General features: G+C 35.5%; 1 protein-coding gene across 1 annotated transcript in view; it reads right to left on the reverse strand.

The window, feature by feature from the left end:
- CNTNAP2 (contactin associated protein 2) overlaps positions 1-26,501 on the reverse strand; it is a 2,968,630-nt gene that overhangs the window by 197,053 nt on the left and 2,745,076 nt on the right. The window contains exon 21 of the mRNA XM_074193472.1: positions 12,214-12,307. Within this exon, the coding sequence (XP_074049573.1) occupies positions 12,214-12,307 (94 nt within the window). The remainder of the gene's footprint in view (positions 1-12,213; positions 12,308-26,501) is intronic.

A 26,501-nucleotide genomic window follows, 5' to 3' on the forward strand; every position in this document is an offset into this window, starting at 1 on the left:
TTTTTTCTGGTTTCTAAGCCCCACAGAGGTTATGTTTTCAAATTAATTTTTTAAAATGTAATAAGCATCTATTTAATTTACTAAAGAGCTACTAAGATTCTGCACTAACACAGAGGGGGTGGGGCGAAGGCTTTTGAAAATTACCACAGTGGAGTTTAAGTTCTAGCAGATCAAACTCAGCTGAAAAGGCTATGTGTTTATCACTGCAGGATCAAATGTGATTACATTCTGAAAGGAATCAAAAGAAACACATCTATCAGATGATCAATTTTTTTTTTTGCTCTCAGTTACTTAAGAACATTTAACTGGACCACACAGAAAGGTGACTCTCTGATCTAGTCAAGGTAGCATCTATCTCTCGGGGATGATGAATCTTTGGAATTCTTAAGGGTGTTCAAAGTGGGGTGCCAGGAGAGACAGGATAATGATAAGATGACACCTTGTATTATCATGGACCTTATAAAGTAAGAAAGATCTACACCCTATTCAAAAGTGGCTTAGATACAAAATAAATAATGAAATGTATACAAGACAAAGTAAGCACACAATGTCAATGATAGAGAAGATTTTTTTTCTGACTGGGCTGGGGTGGGGAGGATAAACTATTTTAATTGTGTCATATTGGTGGTAGTCAAACCTGTATATATCTGCTGTATTATGGGAAGTTCAAAATGGCTGTCTTCTAAAATACTTCTGTAAAGCATTTTTTTTTATTAAGAAGAAAATTTCCTTTAAAAGTCAAATAATAAATTTCTTATTTGGAATGAGAGGTAATATGACATAATAAATAGGGAGTTAGCCTCAAAGTTAGTAAGTTCAAGGTCTAAGTCTTGCCCTTGACACATTCTGGCTGTGTGACCTCAACTTCTCAGCATTCTTGGTGCCAGAGGAGGTGCCAGACCTGTATTGGAAGAGGGAGTTTTCCTTGGCTGAGAATTTACTATGCCAATGAAATCAGAGGTCTAGTCCCCATTCTCTATTTTAGACAGAACTTCTACATACACAGACTCTCTCTCTCTCTCTCTCTCTCTCTCTCTCTCTCTCTCTCTCTCTCTCTCTCTCCCTGGGGAAAAAAAAAACCTAAATAGGTATGGACTAAGTAGAGTATGATTCCTTCTGCTTGAGATCAGACTCTCTTTACCCAGTAACAATAAACACTAACAGGAGCCAGAACTTGGAGCTGCCCTTCTCATCTTAACCAATAGAGGAGTTTGCTTTGTTTGAATCTTCATACTTGTTATGAGGGTTTTGTTTTTTAGGTTTTCATTATTTTGGGGAGAGGGATGTGTGGAGGAAGAACAAATAAATCGTGCTAATTGGAAAAAATAGCTTAGTTAGGAGACTTCTCTGTGCTAATGAAAAGAGTCCACTTTTGGAAAAGAAAGGTGAAAATAATGAACATTCTTAGGGGTTGTCATGAACAAAGAAAGTCATTTCTCTGTAGCCAATCTTTCTGGTGCTAAGTGCCTCCTTCCTGAGCTGAGTTGGTCTTAGAAAGCAGTCAAGCTTTATTTCTGGGACTGAAAGTTTAAGTTTTTCCATCTTGAAAGGTCCTTACCAGAACCTAATATGGTTTGTACTCCCTAAAGTCTGGAGATATCTGCTGCTGCTAAAAAACTCAACAGCTGGCAAAGATTGTGACATCACAAAGAAAAGAGTAGCAGCTGGTGAGTTATTTAGGAATGAATATTTAAATCATACAATTTAAAAAATTAACCACTTTACAATATAAGAACTAGGATACAAAGATTAAAATGTTTCAAGATAGACTTCCCAACATATCAAATCTGATGTTAGCTGACCTTAAAATGATAGTTATAAATATTTCCTTGACAAGAGAAAAATATAGAACTTTCCCAGGAGCACAAATTTTTTTTTTTCCCCCTAGCACTGCTTACAAAGATTTCCATTTCTGTTTTTCATTGTCTTGAATAAGTGGGTAAAAAAAAAGAAAAAAAGTATAAAACTTGGATTAGGTAGAATTTAACTAGAAATGTTAAGTAGATTCCTCTAACCAGAAATGCTAATTAAATAGATTCCTCTCCCCCTTTCAGGAGAAAAGGACAAATCACAAAGAAGCAAACTGCTATCAAGCAGAGATTTACTTTGAAACTTCTTTTTTTTTTTTTTTTTTGGTTTTTGCCAGGCAAATGGGGTTAAGTGGCTTGCCCAAGACCACACAGCTAGGTAATACTTTGAAACTTCTAAGGGTTTCAGATTTTCCACCACTGATAACTTTAGCAATGTATATATCAACAACCAAAATGCAAGGTAGCATATTTATCAAGTGTTTATAATGTTCAAAGCAAGGACCTGTCATAACTGATTTACCTAATGAAGGTCCAGTAGAATCTTGAATCATCTAAGGAGATAGAGCTTTCATACATTTATTATTATGTACCAAAACAGGAAATGTTCATTTACATTTATACTTAAATAGAAAGTTTTTTAGTTAATTCTCAGTTAAACAGAACACTCCATTCCCTAACATTTTACAGTTTAATTATTTTTCTATTCTGTCTTTATCACACTGAACATATTAAGTGCAATGGATAATGCTTATACTTTCCAGATCTGGTTAGATGCTTAAAATAAATGTTTGTTTTTGAGGCAGAAACACCAAATACTCTTCCCCCTTCCCCAACTCGTCAGTTTCAATCTTCCCTCAGGAAGTGAGGTGACTTTGGAAGATCCAATGATGAGTTGGACCTGAGTTTGAATCCTGCCTCATATACTTGTATACTTTGTGATCCTTAACTGAACATTTGACATCTTTCAGCTTCAGTTTCCTCATCTATAAAATGGGAATAATAATAGAACCTATCTTATATTGCTGTTGTGATAACCAAATGAGCATGCTGTAAACCTTAAAATTCTAATAAAAGGCTAATATTATGTCTGAAATATTATTTAAATGAACTCAATATCAGTGCAGAAAGTCCTTCCGCCAGTGATGACCACAATCCCTCCTGACTTTTTCATTCTAATTCTTCTGTTTCTACATAAAGGCTTCATAGCAGACCCATTTCTTCCATTCTTTTGATATATGGTAGTGAGGAAGTGGGATGTTACCAGAGTAGCATTCCAGCTATTTCTCTGCTATCTCACACTTTGTCTTACATGACCCACCCAATTTCCAAGTATTACATGCATGTCTTTTTACATTATTTTTTCTTTTATATCAACTTCTACCCCGCCAGTATAAATCCTCATATTGCAGCTTTCTTAGAGTAATCACATCTTTTCATTTTCCTTTCCATTCACCACCAACTTTTCTGATTCTTCTGAGATATTATGCTCCATCATTTGCAACCATTTGAAAACACTGAAAAAATGATGGTGCTATTGCTCCTAATTCCTGCTGTTAGGAGGCCCGCCCCAAAAAAGAAATTTCTAGAAGGTAATAGGATTGTTCTAAAGTAAAGGGCAAGGAGCTCTGTATCACTTATCATGACTAACATGGAAGAGATTTTACAGTGGCAACTCATGGACCTTCTGTACTGTAGTACATAATGGCACTTTGGCATATCTGGGTATATCCTGGCATCAGTATGCCTTTCAAGTTATATTCAATACAAATGAAAGACAGTTAATTTTGACTTCTCCCACAGGTCTCCTCTTGGAATCTTAACTAATAACTATAAAGGAAAGTTGATCAATGACAACAGTTCACAAGGGAACATTTAAATTATATCAGTAAGTCAGTTTCTCCACATACAGTTTTTCACTTTCATTGTCTTTCTTTTATACAGTATTCACAAGTTACTGTATTAAAAAAACAAAAAAAAACTGTATCAGAGCCAGATAAGCCTCAATTATGATATTACTAATCAAAAAGATCAATAAATTTGAACTTTAGAATAATATATTTATGCAAGATATATGAGTAAATATACAAATATATTTGTATTTACATATATCTATGCTGTTAATATATATATATATATTATATATGTAAAATGATCACATCTACACACATGTTAGCAGAGAAGGGAAGACAACTGACCAATGGAAGCAGGAAGGCACTATTTATGACTAATATTCCAGAAAGGGTATAAGCTTTCCTATCATACTGTAGTTATATCAGCTAGCACATATAATAAGCAGAATTTTTCACTCTGTATTTTTGGAAACCAAATCTCTTCACATTACATCAAGAAGTTTTAGTAGTCTGGTGGAAACTATAGAGACCTTCTCAGAATAAGGTTCTTACATGCATAAAATAATATACATAGGATTACAGAGGAAATAAAGTATATTGAAATACTGGTTTATATTTTTTTAAAGTCCACGAACTCTAGTTTAAGATTTCCTGCTATAGTTTAGAGTTCATTTAGAGTTTAGAGGAAGGCAACCCTCATCATAGTAGATTAGTTCAGCTTTACTCTGAGTACCGAATGTTCCTAAGGGTTTATTCTTTGCATTTGGTGGTATATTTTACTTCTTCCATGAATGTTCCTTTTTTTTAGGTTTTTGCAAGGCAATGGGGTTAAGTGACTTGCCCAGGGTCACATAGCTAGGTAATTATTAAGTGTCTGAGGTCACATTTGAACTCAGGACCTCCTGACTCCAGGTCCTGTGCTCCATTTACTGTATCACCTAGCTGCCCCCTATGAGTATTATTATGAGGGATTTTGTGTGCTTGCTATATATGTCTTTATTTTTTATTTTTTTGTGCTTGCTATATTGTCAGAAGTTCTAATGTCTTTGTGCATGGAGAGAACAATGTGAGTGAACATGAACAACCTGAGTCACAAGCAGAGGAAAAAGTTGTTTTCTTGCCAATACCTCTTCTTCATAGCATGCCTATATCAGAGGTCAGGGATCCAGATACAAAAGTAAAATATCAAAAATTTTTTACTTGATTCTCCTTTTTAAAGTAAACAAATGCTTCCAGAGAGCACTTAAATATCTTTTTTTTTTTTAAGGCAATCAGGGTTAAGAGATTTGTGCAGGGTCACACAGCTAATAAGTACCAAATGTCTGAGGTTGGATTTGAACTCCTGTCCTCCTGACTCCAAGGTCAGTGCTCTATCCATTGTGCCACCTAACTGTCCCTTTTGTGCCTTCTTTAATTAAATTCAGAATTCTCTTCCTAAGTGATTAAGAAAATTACCAAGAATAATAAAAATCTTAATTTGGAAGTAATTAGTATCCATATAGTGTCCCTTTCATTCAATGGATTCATTACATCTATAATATACAGGGCAAAAGTTTATATCCATCCTCAATTTAAATACTCCAAGTGATGAGTAGTGCATTGTCTCACAGTGCATATCACTTTCCTTTTGAACAGCTTTATTAGAAAAATTCTTTCTAATAATGACTCTGTATAACTTTTCCTTATGGATTTTAATTCTATTCTTTCGAAATTACATGGAATACATTTATTTTCCTTTCTGATTGATAGCCCTTCCCAAGTCATCTGTCTTCCAAGATAAATGCCATTCATCCTTCACATATTGCATGATTCCCAGATCTTTCATCATTCTATATGCCTTCCTTTTGACATGCTCCAGTGTGTCAATATTCAAGTGATGATGCAGAAAGGACATCTGTCATATAGAAACCTTAGGCAGAGATGCTAACTCAGACATTTACTTGCTTTGCAGTTGGGTAAGTAACTTAATCTCTCTGATCTTCAGTTTAATTTTTTTTTTTTGTAAAATGGCAATGGTAATGACCATTAGTCCCATCTCACAAGGAGATTATAAAAAAGTGCTTTGTAAGAACTTAAAAATGCTCTCTACAAGAAATAATTATTATTAAAATGTATCTCTGACACAATATAATATACCAGATACTGTCTAATCCTTGCACATTGCAGTGAGATTATTTTATCTCTGGAACTGTTCAACGCATTTCTATTAATTTTCCATAAAATTACACTGACATTTTTGATGACATGTAAAATGAATGGTTCTGATCACAGTCAATTACAATCTATAGATTTCTCCCACTTTACAATCAAATCCCTTCCTTCCCAATGACTCCTGGCATTTTTCCTTTTGTATCTAGGTGCTGTTGTATTCTGAACTTAAGTGAAAGAATGATAATTTATCACTATTAAGTGTCATCTTCTTATTTTGGACCCATTCATTCAGACTATCAAGACCTATTTAGATGTGGATTTAGTTCTTTACTATGTCAACTTTTCTTTTTTATTTCTTTTTTTTCTTTTAAGGCAATGAGGTTAATAGTGACTTGCTCAAGGTCATACAGCTAGGCAATTATTAAGTGATGGTGGTAGGATTTGAATTTAGGTCCTCCTGGCTGGTGCTCTATTCATTGTGCTACCTAGCTGCCCCATGTTAGCTTTTCTTCCAAAATTTGTGCAACTGTGGTTGGATTTGAACTCAGGTCCTCCTGATCCCAGGACCACCACTTTATCCACTATGCCACCTGGTTGTCCTTTTAGTGCCTTCTTTAATTAAATTCAGATATATTAGTAAATATATCATCTTGGGAAGTGGCCATCTAACCAAATTGCAGGTTTATATAATAGCATTAAATTTATTATTAAGATCATAATATAAAGCATATGAAGTCCTTGGCAAAACACAATACATCATAATGTATCCATTACTGGTACCAGCTTTTCTGCCATTCTTTACCCTTCACTTTTCTCTCTCTTCTCCATGACCTTTTATTACCTGTCCTCCATTCCTACAATTTCTTACATTTTTAGTTCAAATGGAGCGGGTAGGTGGCGCAGTGGATAAAGCACCAGCCCTGGAGTCAGGAGTACCTGGGTTCAAATCCGGTCTCAGACACTTAATAATTTCCTAGCTGTGTGGCCTTGGGCAAGCCACTTAACCCCACTGCCTTGCAAAAACCTAAAAAAAAAAAATTTAGTTCAAGTCCGATCTTCTACATGAAGTCTTTCTTGATCCTCCCAGCCATTCTTTCATCCCAAACTACTCTGAATCCAATTTCTAAGTGATTAGGTATTATCTTCCAATAAAAGGTAAACTCCTTGACAACAATTGATTGTTCTCTTTCTGTCTTTGTATTTCCTGTGCATGTGGTTACTGATCGACTGGTTGATCAATTACTATTAGCCAGCTTACATTTCTCCATCATTTCCTTAAGGATATAATGAGGGGCTTTGATAGATTTGTTGAAATTAGGAAGCACTATCCATATCAAACAGAATTAGAATTTTAGAACCCAAAGGAATATCAGAGAGACTCTTAGCTGAGACTTCATTTTACATGGTGACAATAAAAATAATAACTGACATTTATATAGTATTTTAAGATTTATAAAATGGGAATAGAGCAGGGAGCAAGATAACAAGCATTTATTTTGGACCCACTATTTGCCAGGAGCTATGCTAGGTTTTGAGATAATTTAATACCTCATTTGATCCTTAGGAAACTCTGTGAGGCAAGTGCTATTGTTAGCTCCATTTTACATTTGGGGAAATAGAGGCAAAGAGAAGTTAAATGGCTTATGGTAACTAATGTTAGCGGATAGATTTGAACTCAGGTCTGCCTGATTCCAGGCTCAGTACCTTATAGTATCAATTCACTGCCTAAATGTAAAGGTTTTCTTATATCCTTACAACTTTGCAAGGTATGTGGTATTATTATTTCCATTTAACAGAAGAAGAAACTGAAATTGAGAGAAGTTAAATGACTTATCTAAGGTCATGCATCTAGGAAGTATCTGAGGCAGGATTTGAGCTCAGGTGGTATTCATTCCATGTCTAACTATTCACTTTACCATCTACCACTTCCCATCTATCATCTACCAGAGTATGCCAATATAAGAGGTCAGAGATTCAGATACACATAAAAATATCAAGTTTTTTTGACCTGATTATCCTCTTTAAACTAAATGGTGGAATTTTCCCAGAAAGAACTTAGGTGTCTTTTTTTTAAAGGGAATTGGGGTTAAGTTTCTTGCCCAGGGTCACACAGCTAGCAATTACTAAATGTAAAGAAATAGATTAAATAAAACCAGTACAGAGAGATTGAGTTAGTTGCCTGGAGACATCCAGCTAGTTAGTGACAGAGTGGAGACTAGAACTCAAATCTTTTGCCATTTACTGTAGAAATCTTTCTCATTACATCATGCTTGCTAACTTACAGCTTCCCCTTCTCCTTTGTGCTCCAATCTTTCATTGACCAACCTCAAGTTGATTTTGGTTCCCATCTCCTTGTTTAGAGGTGGGGGAAAGAGTTTCCTTTTAATTTCTAGTGTCCTTCCTAGATTATTTATTCCTCTTGTTTAGGTAATCTTGGTTCTTTTTAATAAGATAGAGGTTTCCTTAACTCTTTCTCATTCTGTTCTTCTTTGTATTTATAGTATCCATTAGAATGAGCACTTCGGCCATCATATACTCTATCCATCTTCACCTCACATGTCATTGTCGAAGTGAATTACAGGACTTGGTGATTTCCTCTGGAACAAAACTAAAAGTTTACTCCTGGATTATATTATACTTTCTCCTAGAACTAGTCTAATTGCAGAGTTCCTGGCAGACACTGTTTTTGCTCATACTTAAAAAACAATCACCAGAAGTAGCTAGAGCCACCTTCTCCAAACACTGGAAGTTTGAGAATAGCAGTTTCCCTTCCATACCCTCTTTCTTTGCCCTGGGGGAAGTTCCCTTATTGGGATGCTACCTAGGAATGCTCAGGACCATTTGTAAGGCAGCGTTTGGATCACGTAGAAAGAAAGTGATGTGCTGCTCTCCTTCCCCAGCATTAAGAAATGGCAGTTATGCCAAAGGAAACTTTAATCTTCTTTGGGGACGATGACCATAGGAGACAAAGGTTTCTTTAAAATAAAGTGGTGCAAGTACATAAATATAGTGACATAGTCATTTTTCATAGAATTCTTTTCCATTTTTATCCTGATCCCTGATAGCTGTGGTATTGTACTTTCATTTATTTATGAGATGAAATGGGGCTACAGGATCTCATCTCATCTGATGTTAGATCTCAGGTTTCCTCTTCATGGCTACCACCCAAGGGAGAAAGGGAAGGATGATTTCTTCATAAAAAGCTCTGTTCACATGACCTTACAAACTTTTGACCTTTCATTGCATCATGTTCTCTGACTTCATTGTGGTTTCCTTTTCTCCCCTGTCCACTGCAATCTCACATACATAGCTATATTTTATTACAATAAGAAGAAAATTCAGGCTATATAATAAGCCTTATACAATTAAAGTTGAATACAGATATGGCTCAGGTTACCCAATTTGCTTTACACAGATGTAAAATACCAAATAATCCCTTCTAGGCACACCCTACTATGACTCCTTGTTAAGTCACAAGCCCCTTTAGAAGGTGATCCATGATTAGTTAGCATTTTTCCTTGTAGTATTATGATTCTTGTAGCTAAGCCAAACTACAGCTATCCCTTCCACACGGTGGGTGTTAGGGGTGAGATATCCCCTTGATCTGGAAAATCCCTATAATTTTTTGTTCTCTCTTTGTACCAGAGAAGAAATTTGAATTTTTTCCTTTTATGGGTTTTCTACAGTACCTTATTGTGAAATTTGGGTTGATATTATTATACAATACTATATATCTATTTTATGCATTTCTGAATTTTTCAACTTCTGCGTCATCATCATCTGCTGGCCTTTGTGTGTCTTCTGAGGTTTCTGCAAAACTCTCCTCAAATTCTGATTTGATTTCTTATGCTGATCTGTGATATATTGAACCTTCATGGGGAAAGTCACAATGTGGAAAGGATAATTGTACTTCAACCTGAAAGCCCTTTTAAACGTTTCTAAAGAGTAAAATTATTTTCTATTTGGGCTCCAAGTATATTCCTAAATGATTTCTGATTGAAAACACAGTCCAAGCATGGCTGCTTTCCTTTCCGACTAAGCTATTGCCTCCCTCCTTCTTTCTGCAAAGATCATGGTTTTTCCCTGTCTCCTCTCTCTGGTAGGACTAACTTTCAGTCTCTGCACTTTGCATCTGCTGTGAAGGTCCTTCCTTATCCCCCTCTCTGGCTGTTCCTTCAATGTTGTTATCCTATTATCCGTCCCCTTCTTGGCCCAGGTGGGGACTCATTTTCCTCAGCCTAGGTTTTATCTCCTCTTAAAACAACTTCTACTCAGGGATTCATGGGGGATTTTAACATAGTGAGGGTAATTTTTTTTTTTTTAGATTTTTCAAGGCAATAAGTGGCTTGTCCAAGGCCACACGGCTAGGTAATTATTAAGTGTCTGAGGTCAGATTTGAACTCAGCTACTCCTGACTCCAGGGTCGGTGCTCTATTCACTGCGCCACCTAGCTGCCCTGAGGGTACTCTTCATTGGCTTCCAATAAGCCTTTCAAAATGCTTAAGACTCCTCATTCACATGTTAACAATGGCATCACCATATCCTTATCTGAGAGTGGGGTCCCCTTTAAATTAACAACCTTATTTGGGCATAGGAGATTTTTTGCTCTAATTTTTAAGGATTGTTGCCCTTTGATTATTATCAAATATGACTCTTTAAAAAAATGAGAGTTGATGGGAATGCCCTTTTCTTATAGGCATCGCCAAGGGGAAAATAAAAGAGAATAAACCAAATACATTCAAGTTACTAAATGAAAATTCAATATAACCTCTTGGTCATTATTGTATGATACTCATAGTATTCCTTTGTTTAAACCATTATTGAAATAATACATAGTATCCTAAAAGTTTTAGTGCAGCTTAAACATTATTAAATCTTAAATAAGCTTATAAAGGTATTTTTAAGCTGTATTTTTATTTATTTTGCTAAATATTTCTTAAATGTGATACATTAGGTAGAGCAAGGGGGCCTGGAGTTAGGAATATCTGAATTCAAATCTAACTTCCATCACTTCCATTGTGAGCAAGTCACTCAACCTATATCCCTTCAGTTTCCTTATTTGTAAAATGGGGCTAATAGTAACACTTACCTCCTTGGTTTGTTGTGAAGATAAAACTAGATATTATTTGTAATATGCTTAGGGCTCTAAGAGATGGAATAATATTTTTAACATGTTGGCACATGTGTCAACAAAGTCACAAAATATCTTCTCTTTTCTAGAATGGGGTACACTATGCAAGACTTATTCCATTTTCTCATTGTGGAAAAGGCATGAGAGAAAGAATATAAAATTTTCAAATCCAGATTCAATTTTATGCATTTTGTCTATAACAATCATTTTATTCCTAATATTTAAAAAATTCTTAAATAGACAGAAGGCTTACCTATCACTTTTCCTAGTTTTTTAATATAGTAGCTATATAAATATAAGCTACTATTACTAATCTAGTTTGGCAGCACTTGGGAGTGTTAGAAGCCATGTGGCATCCTGGCTAGGTATTTGATATACCCAACAACTGTCATTTAGCCTCTTCCAAAAGATATTCAATGAAGGGGAGCCCAAGATCTCCTGAAGCAGCCTGTTCCACTTGCTACTTCTTTGGAAACTTTTTATATCAAGCCTGAATTTTCTTTCCTACAATTTCCACCCATTGTTCCTAGTTCTGTCTCCAGGGACCAACCTCAAATACTTGAAGAGAGCTAACATGTGCTCCCTTTCCAGCTTCTTTTCCAGCTTCCTTTACTTGATCCTTATAAGGCATAATGTCTTTACCAAGCTAGTTGTTTCTTGTTGGACCACCTTATCAATATATTTCCTCAAACTAGTATCCATAACTGAATACACCATTTCCAGATGTGATCTGACAGGACTGCTATATTCTTGTCTGACCACATTCCTCCTTTTAGTCATGCCCAAGACTACATTAAACGTTTTTTTGGCTGCCATTGTACTCTGTTGATTCACAGAAAGCAAACAGTTCACTCCATCTGTTTTCCCTTTCAATGCACTTAAAAGGAAACAAATACATAATAGTCAAAAAGAGATGGTGACAACATTCTGCTAACCTGGAGAAAAGAGGGGGAAATTCTATTTTTTTTGTTAGTACAGAACTTTTATTTTTTTACCAGAAACAACACAAATCAAAATTTAGGCTACTATTGGCTAGAGAAAAGGGGTGGGGGCATCATGGAGGAGAGATAATCAATGAGGTTACAACATAATCTTCTTTTCTAGAATGGGGCACACAATGCAAGACTTATTCCATTTTCTCATTGTGGAAAAGGCATGAGAGGAAAGAATATAAAATTTTCAAATCCAGACTTAATTTTATGCATTTTTGTCTGTAGCAATCATTTTATTCTTAATATTTAAAAAATTCTTAAATAAACAAAAGGCTTACCTATCACTTTTCCTAGAAAGAGAGACTTAGGAGAATTGAATAGCATGTCAGATGAACTTGGCAGGCTGTAGCTCACTGGAGGGTAATGATCAAGCTGTGGAAAAAGAAAAAAATAGCAAAAGAAACTTTTAAAACAGTGTGTGCTTATCTTGCTCGGGAATCATGTCTTCCTGTGGGGATTACATCACTGGTTAAAGCTTAGAAACCGGATGCTCTCATTTCACCTGTGGCTACCAATATATCTCCTTGAGATTGGAGGTCAAATAAATGTTTTGCCTGAGTAACTTAAAAACGTCTTTGATTTACTAATTATCTAGTTCTGAATTTGGCAGATGACTTCCTTCACTGATTTCTAATACTTGGTCTTGTCAAGAGGGTTGTTAAATTGATGAAGTATCCAATATTTGATTCTGAGAAAAAAATTCTTTGCTTTCAATATTAGAGACATAATCTTCTTTTAGGAACCTTGACAAATATGATTCCTTTTGATCTTTTTATATCATAATTATTCAATGCATTACCTATCTTTAGGCTTATATTTGTTTTCTTTATTTTCTTTTATTTAAGGCAATAAGGTTAAGTGACTTGCCCAAGGTCATACAACCAGGCAATTATTAAATGTCTGAGGCCAGATTTGAACTCAGTCCTTCCTGACTCCAGGACTGGTGCTTCTCTATCCATTGTGACATCTAGCTGCTATTATATTTGTTTTCAATTGTTGTAGTCTCCCAGAGACAGAGAAGAATTGGAAAACATGCTCTCAGTGATGAAAATTGCGGTGTAATTCCCCAGAATCTAACATGGTGATGGGGAAATGGAGGAAAAAAAGAAGAGCCACTTTCCCTTTACCTGGTTTTATTATTTTGGTGACAGTAGTTTTAGAGGTCAAGGAAGAGAAAAGCCTTGGGAAACCCAACTTTGGGAAGAAGTTAAATACAAACTCACCTTGGGAAAGCATCATATCTCCCAAGGAAAAATTCAAATCATATCTCCCAAGGAATAATTACTATTACCATTGGATCAAAGAATGACATCGTTCTTTTCACCATTCATTTAACAAATACATGACCTCCCACTAGTAATTATTCTTTTATATGTGAGTTCCTTGTCTCATATAGTTCTCAGAGAGCAAATATGATGTCTTACATTTTTTTTGTCTTGTGGAAAACTGAAATGGGAAAGTTGTGCTTTTGCTTACTAATTGAATGCTTTTTGGTAAATCATTGCCTCTCTGGGTTTCATATTCCTCATCTGCAAAACAAGAGGGCTGGAGTTTATGTTCTCCAAGGCCCCTCCCAGTTCTAGATTTTTGAATTTATAATTCTGTTTTATTTTTAAATATTTTTACAGTTTCTTATGTTTTAGCTAAGATAAAGAAGAGATTTTGATCATAAGGATAATATTTCAGGACATTAGTTGACTTTTTTCTCCAGAAGATAAATCTTGTTTAGACAGGTCTTACCATACTGGAAAGGTTTTAAGGTTTTAAGAATGATCTTGATAATGCTTTTTAAGACCAACCTAGCTAATTAAGGAGAGGTTGATTATCATTAAGGAGCAGGGTGGGGCAGGATGGAGAATAGGTAGTGAATTCTTTGGTCTTGGCAACCCATGAAACAAAGATATTGATGGTCTTTAGTCCTGGGTGATCCCCACTGGTTTCTACAGTGAAAGTGCTAGGGTAGTAGAAAAGGGGCCAGAAAGGGTTAAGGTTAAGGTTAAGGTTCACAACTTTTAGCCTATCTGCAAACTCTCTTTGGTTTGCTAAAGCTCTAAATGTGAACTCCTTGTTTAATTACTAATAAATGGCTATATACTCTTAAAATGTATCCTGGATTACTTTTTTCAATCTGGTAAATGAAGTCTGTTGGTAAATGAAGTCTTTTCTTCCGAAAATCATATTTTTAAATGGACAAATAAAATACACAGGTTTACAAAGGCAAATAATTTTAATTGAAATATAGTTTTTAAAGAACAAGTTCCCATTTTTCCTGAAGTCTACCTGCAAACACTTCGGCAGTCTTTGGACCCCAGGTTAATAAACTGTACTGGTAGAACAAATCATATTATTCTTGATATTCTTGCTAAATGAAAATAGAAGAAGTAGGTTGAAACTAAATTGGAGAATTTCTCTCAGGTTCTCCTTGGAGAGAAAGATGAAGAAAGTGACAGGAATAGTTTTATTGCTTACTCAAAAGGCAACACAAAGAATTCTTTGATGGTATATTTGATATACCATCATTTGATAGTGCTCAAGATACCTGGGATGGACTTGGGTATTATCTTGAAGAACATTGTGACAGTGAATGGCGTATATATGGATAGAGACATAATTCCTGAGTGCCAGGAGACTTTGGAGACTCTAGTGGAGGCTGCACCCAGGGTTGTAGGATACTATATGTACTTAGAGCATGCAAACTAAACAAGAAGCAATGCCTTTCTTTTCTAGAATTACTAGTCTAAAGTTCTGACTTATTAACTGTGTACCCCTGAGCAAGGCACTTAACAACTGCCAACTTCAGTTTCCTTATCTGTAAAAAGTGAATAATAATAGCACCTATCTCACAAGGTTGTTGTGAAGATAAAATGATATGTTTTTAATTTTTTGAAAAACCTTTAAATGCTATATAAATAACAACTATTATTAGCCCAACTGTCCCTACTGTCAACCTAGGTTGAGATAAATAAATCTATAGAGAACCTAATAGTCAAACTGAGGAAAAGGAGTAGAGATCAACCTGTGATAAAGGAACTAGACCCATCAGAAATGTTACTAACGTATCATTCTAAGGGATTCTAAGTGATTTTTTTTAGGGGGCAGAGCCAAGATGGCAACAAGAAAGGATCGTGTCTTAGGCTCTCTCTCTTAAAACTTATAAACTAAGGACTCTAACTAAATTTTCGAGAGACAGAACCCACAGAGGGACCCAGTGAGGTAGTTCTCCTACTCAGTAATCTGGAAAAGAGCAGAAAGGCTCTGCTTCCCGGGGTCGGAGGGGTGTCCCGCCAGAGGGGTGGCCTGCCAGAGCTAAGTGATTCTAAGTGATTCTGAAGAATAGTTGCACATGTATTCAGGGGACAAATTAAAAAGTCAATAAGCAATTATCAAGCTCCTATTTGAAATACAAAGAAAGGGGAAAAAATAGTACCCATCCTCAAGGGATTCACCATCTAAAGGGGAAGAGAATAGTACAACAATTATGCATAAATAAGAAATAGGTGTGATACTTCATATAATTTCAGAGGGAAGGCACTAAGATTAAGGGGCATCAGGAAAGACTTGTTAAAGATGAAGTAATTTTAACTGAGACTTGAAAGAAGTTAGGGGAGTCTGGAGGTAGAGATGGAAATGGGGTCTGTAGGAAAAGCTGGTGAAAATGTAGAGCTCAGAAATGGGGTGTATTGTATGAGGAAAATTAAGGAGGCCAGCATCACAGATCAGAGTCCTGGAGGGAAGCAGGTGTACTAAAAAACTATAAAGAAAGGAGGAGGCCAGGTTTTAATGGGCTTTAAAGCCAAACAGGTGTTCCTTGCAGACAATTGTATTTAGTTTTGGCTGTGCTCATTAAAATTACTGTATTTCTGAGTGCCCTTATTGAAGTTTTTTGCTGTGCTGATTTGACTATATACTATGTTACGTTTATAGCATGACAATGCTTTGTACATTGTGTGTGATATGTATGCTAAAGTCAATAGTTACAGTGTATATTTTATACAGGCCTATAGATAGTGCCATTATTATAGTTGGTTAGTCCAGCATTTATAATTATTTGCTATATACTCGAGATATGAAAGTACACTTGAGGGGTTCTCGTAATATGCTTTTCTTGTATCTTAGGTATAGTGGCATGGAAGGACTCTCAGATGATGATGATTTAACCTCCTAGTCTATTGCGCATACCGTTAATGCAATTTGTTTTCTTTTTTTGTAGGCTGGTTACCTAGGACACCAGGAAAATAGCTTTGTTGTTTAAAATGCTGGTGTTGTTTTTCTGCTGCAGAGTTATGTGTTACCCCAGTTGATCTTTGCAAGAAAGTAAAAAAAAAAGCTTTAATCCAGAGGATATATATATATATATATATATATATATATATATATATATATATATATACATACATATAGCTTCACCCCTACCCAGGGGGAATGGGGAGATTGGGTTGTTCTGAAAAGAAGGGTTCTCTGAAAGGCATATTCTGTGCCATATGTATGGAGAGAGATGTGACTTGATTGGTGGAGAGAGACCAAGAAGACCACTAAGATGAAGATGAGAGGGAAGAGGAGGCAAGGCAAGGACCATGAATAGCTACTAGAAATCCCCAAAGACACATGATTGCAGAAAATGCTGACAACCTAGAATGTACCTTGAATTCCAGCACTCCTACCTTCTGAGATTGCTAAAAGTAGAGTTCTTGGGTAAGAAATTTCTCTCCTTGTTTGAACTAATATTTTATTTTATTTCCAAGTCAAAGATCTCCCCTAACCTTGGACCTTTCCAAGTGGAGAAAGATGAAAGACAAATGAAAACATATGGTTTAGACTATAAACTAATTTTTTAAATCTCATAAAGAAGAAATATCATCAACACTATCATTTCATAAAACAGAGAGAAGCAATAAGAGATAAAATCACCCAAAAGAAAACTTAGGAAGAGCTGCAACTAAGAAGCACAGTCATCCTGAGCACTTCTAAAGATGAAAATGGAAGGATTTAAATAAACAGTTGAAAAATGGAAAATACCTGCAAAGATATTTATAATTACTTTCACCATCAAGGAAAATAGAACGAAATTATATGGATTCTAACAACACAGCTCTGGAAGGTTCTTTTTTGATTTTTTTTTTTTCAAAAAAGACTAGGAGAAAGGTGAAATAAAGAAAAGACAGAAAAAAAGTGATATAGACCAAGTATACAGAGATGATTAAGCTTGTATTCAAGACATTAAAGAAATCTCAGTTCTTATTAATATAGACTGGAAGAGAATTATCAACAACTATTCCATATTCTTATTTAACCATCTATACACAATTTTTATGAGAATAATCCATGCATACATTTAGGGGGTCATGAGTGAGGTCATTTGTGGAAGACAGGAGACTTTTGCAAATGATCTTATTCAAGAAGTCACAAATTTATTATCACACTATTGATTGAAACTGGTAGTTAAGTGGTACAGTGGATAGAGAGCTTAGAATGGAGTCAGGAGCTTGGCCTAAAAATAATTATAAATATTTTTGCAGATCTTTTCCCATTTTTCTTCTGGTTGTTTAAATCTTCCCTCTTCAGGAAATACAAAAAAATGCAAAAAAAAAAGCATGGTCCCTGAATTCAAAGATCTCCCATTCTAACTGGTGAGACAACATGTAAAAAATTATACCTATAAGACATTTACTGTATAAATTCAAAGTAATCCCAAGGAGAAGGCATTAATATTGCAGAGGTGGGGGGGGGAAGGGAGGGCTGGGATAGGATTTGTGCCAAGGGTGGGATTTGAACTGTTACCTGAATGATATCAGGGAACCAGGGAGCAGAGGGAAGGAATGATGGCAATCTAGGTATGGACGACAGCATGTGAAGGTGCAGGGAATAGAATCAGAAGATGTAGTGTGATGTGCAAGGAATAAGAAGGTAATGAGAAATAAAGAGAAGATGAGAAAGACTAGATGGAGGAGAGGAAGTACAGACAGCAAATGTATCCAACTTTCTCAAGAAATTTAACCACAAAGGGGAGAATAAAAGATAATAACTCTTGGGGATCAAGAGAGAGGTTTTTAAGGATATAGGGGAATTGGAGTGTTTATATGCATTAGTTAAACTGGTTGATGGGTGAGATTGATAATTATCAAGAAAGTAAGGATGATAGTGTGGGTAATCTGATAGAGAAGATGAGATAGAATGGGATCAGTTGGCATGTGGAGTTTGTTCTGACAAGAAGGGACATTTTTTCATGTGAGATATTGGTAAAGAAATTAAAGGGGAGAAAACAAGTGAGCAATGAGATGAGGAGGAAGGAATAATAAAGTCCTCTCAGTGAATGTTCTCAGCAACAAGGTTTTCAACAAATAGGGAAAGGAAGGAAGAAGTATCATGGGTGGGTGAAGTAGCCTTGAAGCATGACCAGATTTGGAAAAGCCATTGTAATGAGTGTTACAGTGAACCAGGGAGATGTAAAGGATTTCCTTGCTGTGATGAGAACCCAGTTAAGAGTATTTAACATAAATGTGAATTGAGTCCAGGCCCTTATGCACTTTTACTAATTTTTTCAGTTCTGAAAAGCCAAGAATATGTCCAGGTTATAATATGCATTTGGATCAACAACCTGCAGAAATTGTCTAAGAATATAAACATCTGAGTCAGACCATAAAAATAGATAATGAATTCTATGTAGAAATTAATAGGAGAAAAAAGCAGACTGTATTGATCCCAGGAAACTGTGACACTCCTTTTATGATCCCAACTTCTCTCAGAACAAAGGTCTATATTTTTATCAATTAATAAACCTCCATAGTTGTAGAATGATTTTGAGTCTCCAAATGCTAACGTCTCTGAGAATGAAAAGCTGGTATCAAACTGAGGGCCACATGGCTGAAATATGTAAAAATAAATGTGGTTGGAAAGAGAATGAGCTGATCATATGGCAAAAGTGTAAGATTGGGGCAGCTGGGTGGTGCAGCAGATAGAGCACTGACCTTGGAATTAGGAAACCTGAGTTCAAATCTGCCTCAGATAATAATTACCATTGCCTTACAACCCCCCCCCCATATAAGTTAGAAAGTAGATAACCCAAGAACTCCACTAGTACCCTCCTGATGTTCAGTGGGTATGAGGCAGGCCCCTGGAATCCTGGGAGTAGCCCTTATGAGACAACATGAAAAGAGTTGGACAATGGTTATGATATGCATCCTTGGAGGAAATATCAAAATCACTGAGATTATATATTCATTTGAGTGTCCATCTTGAAGAAGAGGAACATGTGGTATGACTTGACTCTGAAGTTCTTATATCCCTGGAGACTATAAGAATCACCAATTGTGGATTTATGATTATAAAAGGTAATCTTTATAATGTAGACTGATTCCTATCTTCAAAGGAAGGGAGAAGGACCTTATGAACCACATTTAATCCATTATTTAAAGTCTAAATAATGCTTCTTGCATGCTGAACGCCACCGGCCACTATAGTTGTCCTGGATGTTGTTTCCTTGTGCTCACTGGTTTTCCTCCATACCAAAAATTCTTATCACTATGCCCTTTTTTTTTATTAAATCATCCTTCTTTATGAAGAAAACAATTTTAATATGTTAGCCTTGGTTATAAAGTAATTTGGGTGAATGAGGGAGCAGAAATGGTCTGGAATAAATGCATTAGAACATCCAGTATTAGGCTGGCTGGGCTGGAACAGCATTCTCTATAAAGTCTAAGATTATAAGAGGAAGAGATAACTACAGAAAAGGTGATTTATGAATAAAAATGAATGCTTGCCAAACTAAATGTCTATTTCTCCTCCTCCTCCTTCTTCCTCTTTCTCTGCTTCCTCTTCTTGTTCTTGTTCCACATATATATGTATATGTATATATATATATATATATATGTATATAGAATTTAATGATCTCAATAGACAAGGACTACAGGGAGATTGAGGAGGGGAGCTGTGTCTATCTGGGCTTTCCTTGGATTCCTCCACACTTTTCAGTTGACACTGTCACAAGTGGAGACTTCATTGCCTCCTTGGCATTGTGCCAAAAATACCAGCAGCTGTTTTCTGACTGACTACATTTGAAGAGTTTGCCTAATCTACTATTCCATGAATATTCTGAATTTGCCTTTTAGTTGCTAAAATGCCAGAATGCTCAAATAGTATGTTATGAAAATGTTCTCTTGACCAGGAAGGAGATGGGGAGGGGGGGAAGGGAGGAGACCAGAACAGATAGAAAATAGAATGTTTGATTTTATCCTAGTTGCCAAAGATCCCAGGAGTTATCAAGACAATCCAATCTTTGTCACTCCATATTTCTGATTAAATAAAAATGGCCAGACAAATAGGAAAAAAAAGATATCTACATAGATAGTTGAAAAAGATTAATAGCAGAAAGAAAAGACAGAAACTACAGTAATCAATCAACGAATCAACTAACATTTGTTAAATACCTACTCTGGTCCAGGTAAATTCAATGAGAATTCAAGTTTAATGAATGAAACAATCATCATAGTACCTTATTAATACACACAGCACAAATATAAGGAGCATAAATAAAAAAGGTAGAAAATATTTGCAAAAGAAAAAGGGAAAGAATAAATTTTATGTAGTACCTACTATGTGATAGGTTTTAAGTTTTTCAATTTAAATAATTTTTATTTGTTTTTCCAGTAGTTTTCACCAATAATTTCTTTCACAAGGTTCTGAGTTTTACATTTCTCTCTATGTCATCCTTCCCTATCCCATCTCCTGATACAAAGTGATCTAATATAAGCTCTACATGTGTAATTATGCTAAACATTGGTCCATAATAATCATGTTGTAAAAGAAGAATCAAATCCAAATGGAAGGAAAAAAATTAGAGAGAAAAATTGACATAATATACGACAACTTCTAAAACTTGAATATAATAAGCTTTGGTTTGCATTTAAACTCTCCAGGTCCCTCTCTGGATATGGATGGTATTTTCCATCACAATTCTTTTAGAAATGTCTCTGATTATTGTACTGTTGAAATGAACAAGACATAAAAAAAAGTTTATCATCACCCATTGTTGTTGTTAGTGTGTATAGTGTTCTTCTGGTTCTGCTCATTTCACTTAGCATCAGTTCATGTTAGTCTTTCCAGGCTTTTCTGAAGTTCCATCCCTCATGATTTCTTATAGAACAATAGTGTTCCATCACAATTTTATAGCCATATATAATATATATTCCTAGAATTCCTGACTCTGTTTGAAGGAGACTTGTCTACTCATGTATTCTACCTTACATAAAGGCTGGAGGTAACTGATTCAATTTTCATTTATCCCCCATCTCAATTGTAGTCTCATTAAGGAAGATATGCGTATCAGCTTCCATATCATTGCTAATGGTGTGACTATCCATTTTGCAAGGAGCCCTTCATTTCAGCTTGTATATTCCCCATTCCTGCCCCATATTAGGTCATCAATGATCTATAGTCCAATGAAATCTGGAGGGCTCCTTCCCTGCTTTGTTCTGGGCATCTGGATTTGTATATGCATAAATCAAATCTTGCTACTGTCAAGCAACAGGATAAAGGGACTATGATTCAGGCACTAATTGGTAACAGAGAACAGGATGCAGAGGACCAAGAATATGCCATCCAGACAAGAATTCATGGACTAGTTCTTGACTAGCAGGCATGCCTGTGCCAATAAATCTGGGTCTGACATAAATATATGATGCAGTATTTCTGAGACAAATCTTCAAGCTTTAAGACATACAATATGGATGCAAGTGACTACATACATACATACATGGATGCAAATCACCTAATCTCCCAGGATGGATGAGAATAAACTAACTGGAGGTATAAATACTATATCTGTTTGTTGAAGAATAATTTCAGGCAATTTCTTTTTCTTTTTTGCAAGGCAAAGGGATTAAGTGGCTTGCCCAAGGCCACACAGGTAGATAATCATTAATTGTTTGAGGCCAGATTTGTACTCAGGTCCTACCGACTCCAGAGTGGGTGCTCTATCCACTGGACCACCTAGGTACTCCTCTCCAGACATTTTCTAAAGAATCTCAGCCTTAGACAAAGTCAGAAAACTTCAGCAGTTATATACCTAAATATTTAGCAACTAGAGGCAGATTTAAAGAGTCAACTCTTTAATCACAATTCAAGGCTTCTTATTTTGTGTCATAGTCTGTCTACCATCCCAGGTGCTATGTCCCAGAAGGAAAAAGAACAATGAAGCCATATTGGACTTTAGAGTATACTGAGAAGTTCTTTTTTACAAATGTCTAAAGATGTAGCTCCCCAACTAGACAAGGCATAATCTTCCCAAGGGGAGGGGGTCATACCCTATTCATCTTTGTTTCTGATAATATCTAGGGCAGGAATTCTGTAAGTGAAAAAAAAACTTTTTCCAATATAATTAATTTTCTTTGATTCTATAAATTTGATTTTGTGCATTTAAAAAATCCCTCTGAAAAGAGATCTATAGGTTTTATACCAGACTGTCAGAGGGAGTCCATAGTACTTGATGTAAATATCTAATAAACTGAACTAATATGTTTCTTAAAAGAGTGTTTTGATTATTTTGAAATGCTTATTAGAAAATACTACTAAATATTCCTTACAAGCTTGTACTTTATTATTTAAAAGGCTGATGCTGCTGAATGGTGCTTTCTCCCCAAACCTCCAATTATCCCAAAGTTGTTATAGACCAAAGATTCCTCAAGTACTGGGCATACTGACACCCATCTCTGAATGAGCATTGATTGTTTAAAAGTGAGCCATAGTTACTACTACTGTTCAATTTTCTAGATATATTGCATTTTATAAAGAGGGACTATGGCAGAAATGCAAAGCAGTGACCTGTCACATTCCTGCAGTATTGCACAAAGTGAGTTCAAATGGATTTGAACTCAGGTCCTCCTGACTCCAGGTTGGTGTTCTATCCACTGCGCCAGCTAGCTGCTCCTTTTGCATGTAATTGGAAAATATAAAATAAAAGAACACAAAAATGCTTTGCAATTGTATTTTGCTGTAGACTATTATTGTCTTTCTTTTCTTGGATTTTATCTCAAAGATGATATAATTTAATTCCACTACTTTCTTCTTGTGATATGCAGCGTGGCAAATAGATATTAAGTTTTCCTCTCCCCCTTCCTTTTTCATTTAAAGTTCTTTTGTTTAGATCTCCAAGGCACTAGCTACTGTTTGGTATAATCCATCTGTGATGAAGGATTTGTCATTCCTATGGTTTAAGCTTTCATCTACAAATAAAAATACAAGTTTCAGTCACATATTTTTTTTTTCCAAATCTATGTCTCTTTTCTGAAGTTCCAATTTCCAATTAGCAATACCGATAGACCTATAACTGATTCTTATACTTTTCCTGGATTTCATAATCCCTGGAAATGCCTTTTGGGTTACTGTTGCTACATTTTTATTCATGTGAATCACTAGAAAAGGGCAGTAATGATTAGCAAGCTCTCTATTGTATACTAGATATGTTCCCTAAGTAAACAGCAGGCCATGCTATTTTTTGCTCTATTGGTGGTTATATATAATCCCTGGAAATGTCTTCTGCATTATTGCTGCCACATTTTTATTCATGTGAATCACCAGAAAAGGGCAGTAATTATTAGGAGGTTCATTATCCTATACTGGCTATATTTCCTAAGTAAACAGTAGGACTTTCTATTTTTTGCTCTATTGGTGTTTATAAAGGGAATATTTCTAGCAGATGTTGTCAACCACTACTAATTATATCTTCTTCCCCTGCTCCTCATTGGATAAAACCATTCTCTTGATAGCACTTATGGATTCACAGCATCATTGCTTACAGAACAAAAGTTGTTTTCTTTTCTAAAAAAAAATTCATTTCTCTTTGGGACTCACCTATATGACTAGAATGAATCTATAACTTAATTACAAGTACTCACTGGTTTTCTTTCTTCTCTATGTCACATTATTCCAATCTTTAATCTTTTGATAAGATTTCCATCTGCTTCTTCAAATCATTGTTCTTTTCAAAAAACTTTTAATCACTTCTGTTCTTTCAAAGAACCTCATTATTGATGTTGACCATAAGAGAGGAGACATGTTCTGTTAACTTTTTCACTTTCTTCACTAGGAGAGAGATTTTACATAGATATAGGAATAAGGGATCATAGACTTGGAGCTGGAAGGGACTTCAGAAGCCATCAAGTCTAATTTCCTCATTTTAAAGAGGAAGAAACTGAGGCCTTACAACGTTGCTTTCACTTTGTTGAGCAGAAATTTATAATTTCTAAAAATGTGTTCAAAATTACTTTAGGGGGTGGCTAGGTGGTACAGTGGATAAAGCACCAGCCTTGGAGTCAGGAATACCTGGGTTCAAATCCGGTGTCAGACACTTAATAATTACCTAGCTGTGTGGCCTTGGGCAAGCCACTTAAACCCATTGCCTTGCAAAAACCTAAAAAAGAATTACTTTAGGGTCACACAACCAGTGTCTGAGTATTAAACCCATTTCTTCTTGACTTTAAGTCTGGGATTCTCTCTGTTATACCATATTGCTATTATATAGCTATTACCTGTCATTGGCACATACTCACTAGGCAGCATGGTATGGTAGAAGGGACCTGAACCTGAATTTAAAAGAGACCCAGGTTCAAATTATTTCTCTAAACTTACTAGTTAGTAAATCTTGGGAAAATTGTTTAAACTCTCTGGAATTCAGTTTTCATATCTGAAGAATGGAGACAATAAAAATAATACCTATAATATCTACTTCTTATGGTTGCTTATAAGGGTCAAATGAGATAATGTAAAAGATGCTTTGTGAAAAACATATGTGAGATATTATCATTATGTTTTAAGAACTCTCTTCAGGTCACTGCAAAATTCCCCTCTTGCTCTATACTCCCTGGAAGTGAGATTTTTTCAATTCCCTATCATTCTTTTTTGAACTTCTTATGGCAAACATTCATGGAAACCTGCCCATTTAATTCACTCAGTGAAGACTCTGTAAGTATTTGAGTTGGACTTCATTTATAGCAATCTTTCTCATTTATTAAAGGAAATGGGTGCTGATGGGCAAGTGGAAGCTTCCTATGAAAGTCACGACATAAAGAAAAGTGGTTCAAAGCCGTTATCTATGAGGCTGTCTAAAGCAAAATTTAATTAACTGAACTTTTATCTAACTTAACTAGTTCCCCTTGGTGAGCAGATTTTAGAAGCGTCTTCTTGCCTTCTGCTATTTGATTAATTTTCCTCCTCCAAAAACTTAGGATACAACTTAGATGCAACCATTGTTTGTATTGGTAAAGGTGGCAAAGGACAAGCAGAGACTCTTCTGACAACATCATACATGTTACCTCTAGGTTAAAATATATAACATTCAGAGCTCCCCACCATCTGACTCTGTTTTTTTCTGGTTTTAATTTATACTAGGTCCCCTTATCTGACTTAACAGTCTAGCAAACTGAATTATTTTGGTTGAAATTATTGAATTATTTTGAAATTATTGAATTATTTTGACATTTGTTGAGCTTGTTCTGGCCTCTCCTACTTAAGAACATTGACTTTGTTGATCAGTCTGTAGAATGCATTCTTTCTACATCATCACTTATAGAAATTATCCTTTCCCTTAAGGTTCAGCTCAGAGGTCACATTCTCCTTGGAATCTTCCCCAATTTTCTGAAAAAAGGGCATTTCTCCCTCCCTAATTTTGCATACCTCTCTATTTTTTGTTTGATCCATGCTATGTAATTTCCCCTCTAACTTGTATTATATTTAATTGTTTATAAGCCTTCTTTCCTTTTTAAATTTCAAACTCCTGGAGGGTAGGGCACTGACTTTTTATTGTCTTTGTTTTCATAATAGCCATGTTTGTTGAACTGAGTTGAAGTGAATCCCAGCTGCAAGCAGAAGCAGATGTTGGTATGATTTCTTTCCACAGAAGGGACAATGTGTATGTGTATTGGTTAGAAAAATCAAACAATAAAACGAAAAGGCAAAAATGGCAACCAACATTGCAAAAAAAAAAAATCTATCAGACCAAAGGACCAAAAAGCTCCATCAGATGGCTCATTTATTTCAGGCAATATTTGAAGCAAAATTCTACTGTAATAAAAGGTTTTATGAAAGTCTTGGAATTTGTTATAATGAGTTTTGATTGGTGTTCCAAAACTGAACCAAAATTGATTCTTCCTGTCTTCCTTTTTTATTCACTTCAACAAAATAAAATGAAATTTAAATAAATAGAACAGAAATGAATTTAAGCTCTTTCCTCTTGTTTCATACAGACATCTGAATCATTGGGGATTGATGCATAATTATTTTGCAGAAATATATTCCTCTCAATATTTGCACTTTACTGCCATCAAGGGGCCATGGGTGAATGCTTCAGTACAACTAATCATCTCATATCACAGAATTGCCGAATTGCTGGGTGGGGAGGGAGCTCAGAAGTCATCTAATCCAATCTGTAACTGAACAGAAATCCCTCCATAACATCCCTGACAAGTGATCATCTGTTCTTTGTTGGATTACCTCCAGTTGAAGAAATATCAGTATGTCCCTAAATCCCCATTTAAGAGCAATGACTATTTTATTGTTTCACTTTAGGATAGTTCTA

This window comes from Macrotis lagotis, chromosome 7 (assembly GCF_037893015.1).
Source record: "Macrotis lagotis isolate mMagLag1 chromosome 7, bilby.v1.9.chrom.fasta, whole genome shotgun sequence".
NCBI lineage: Eukaryota > Metazoa > Chordata > Mammalia > Peramelemorphia > Peramelidae > Macrotis > Macrotis lagotis.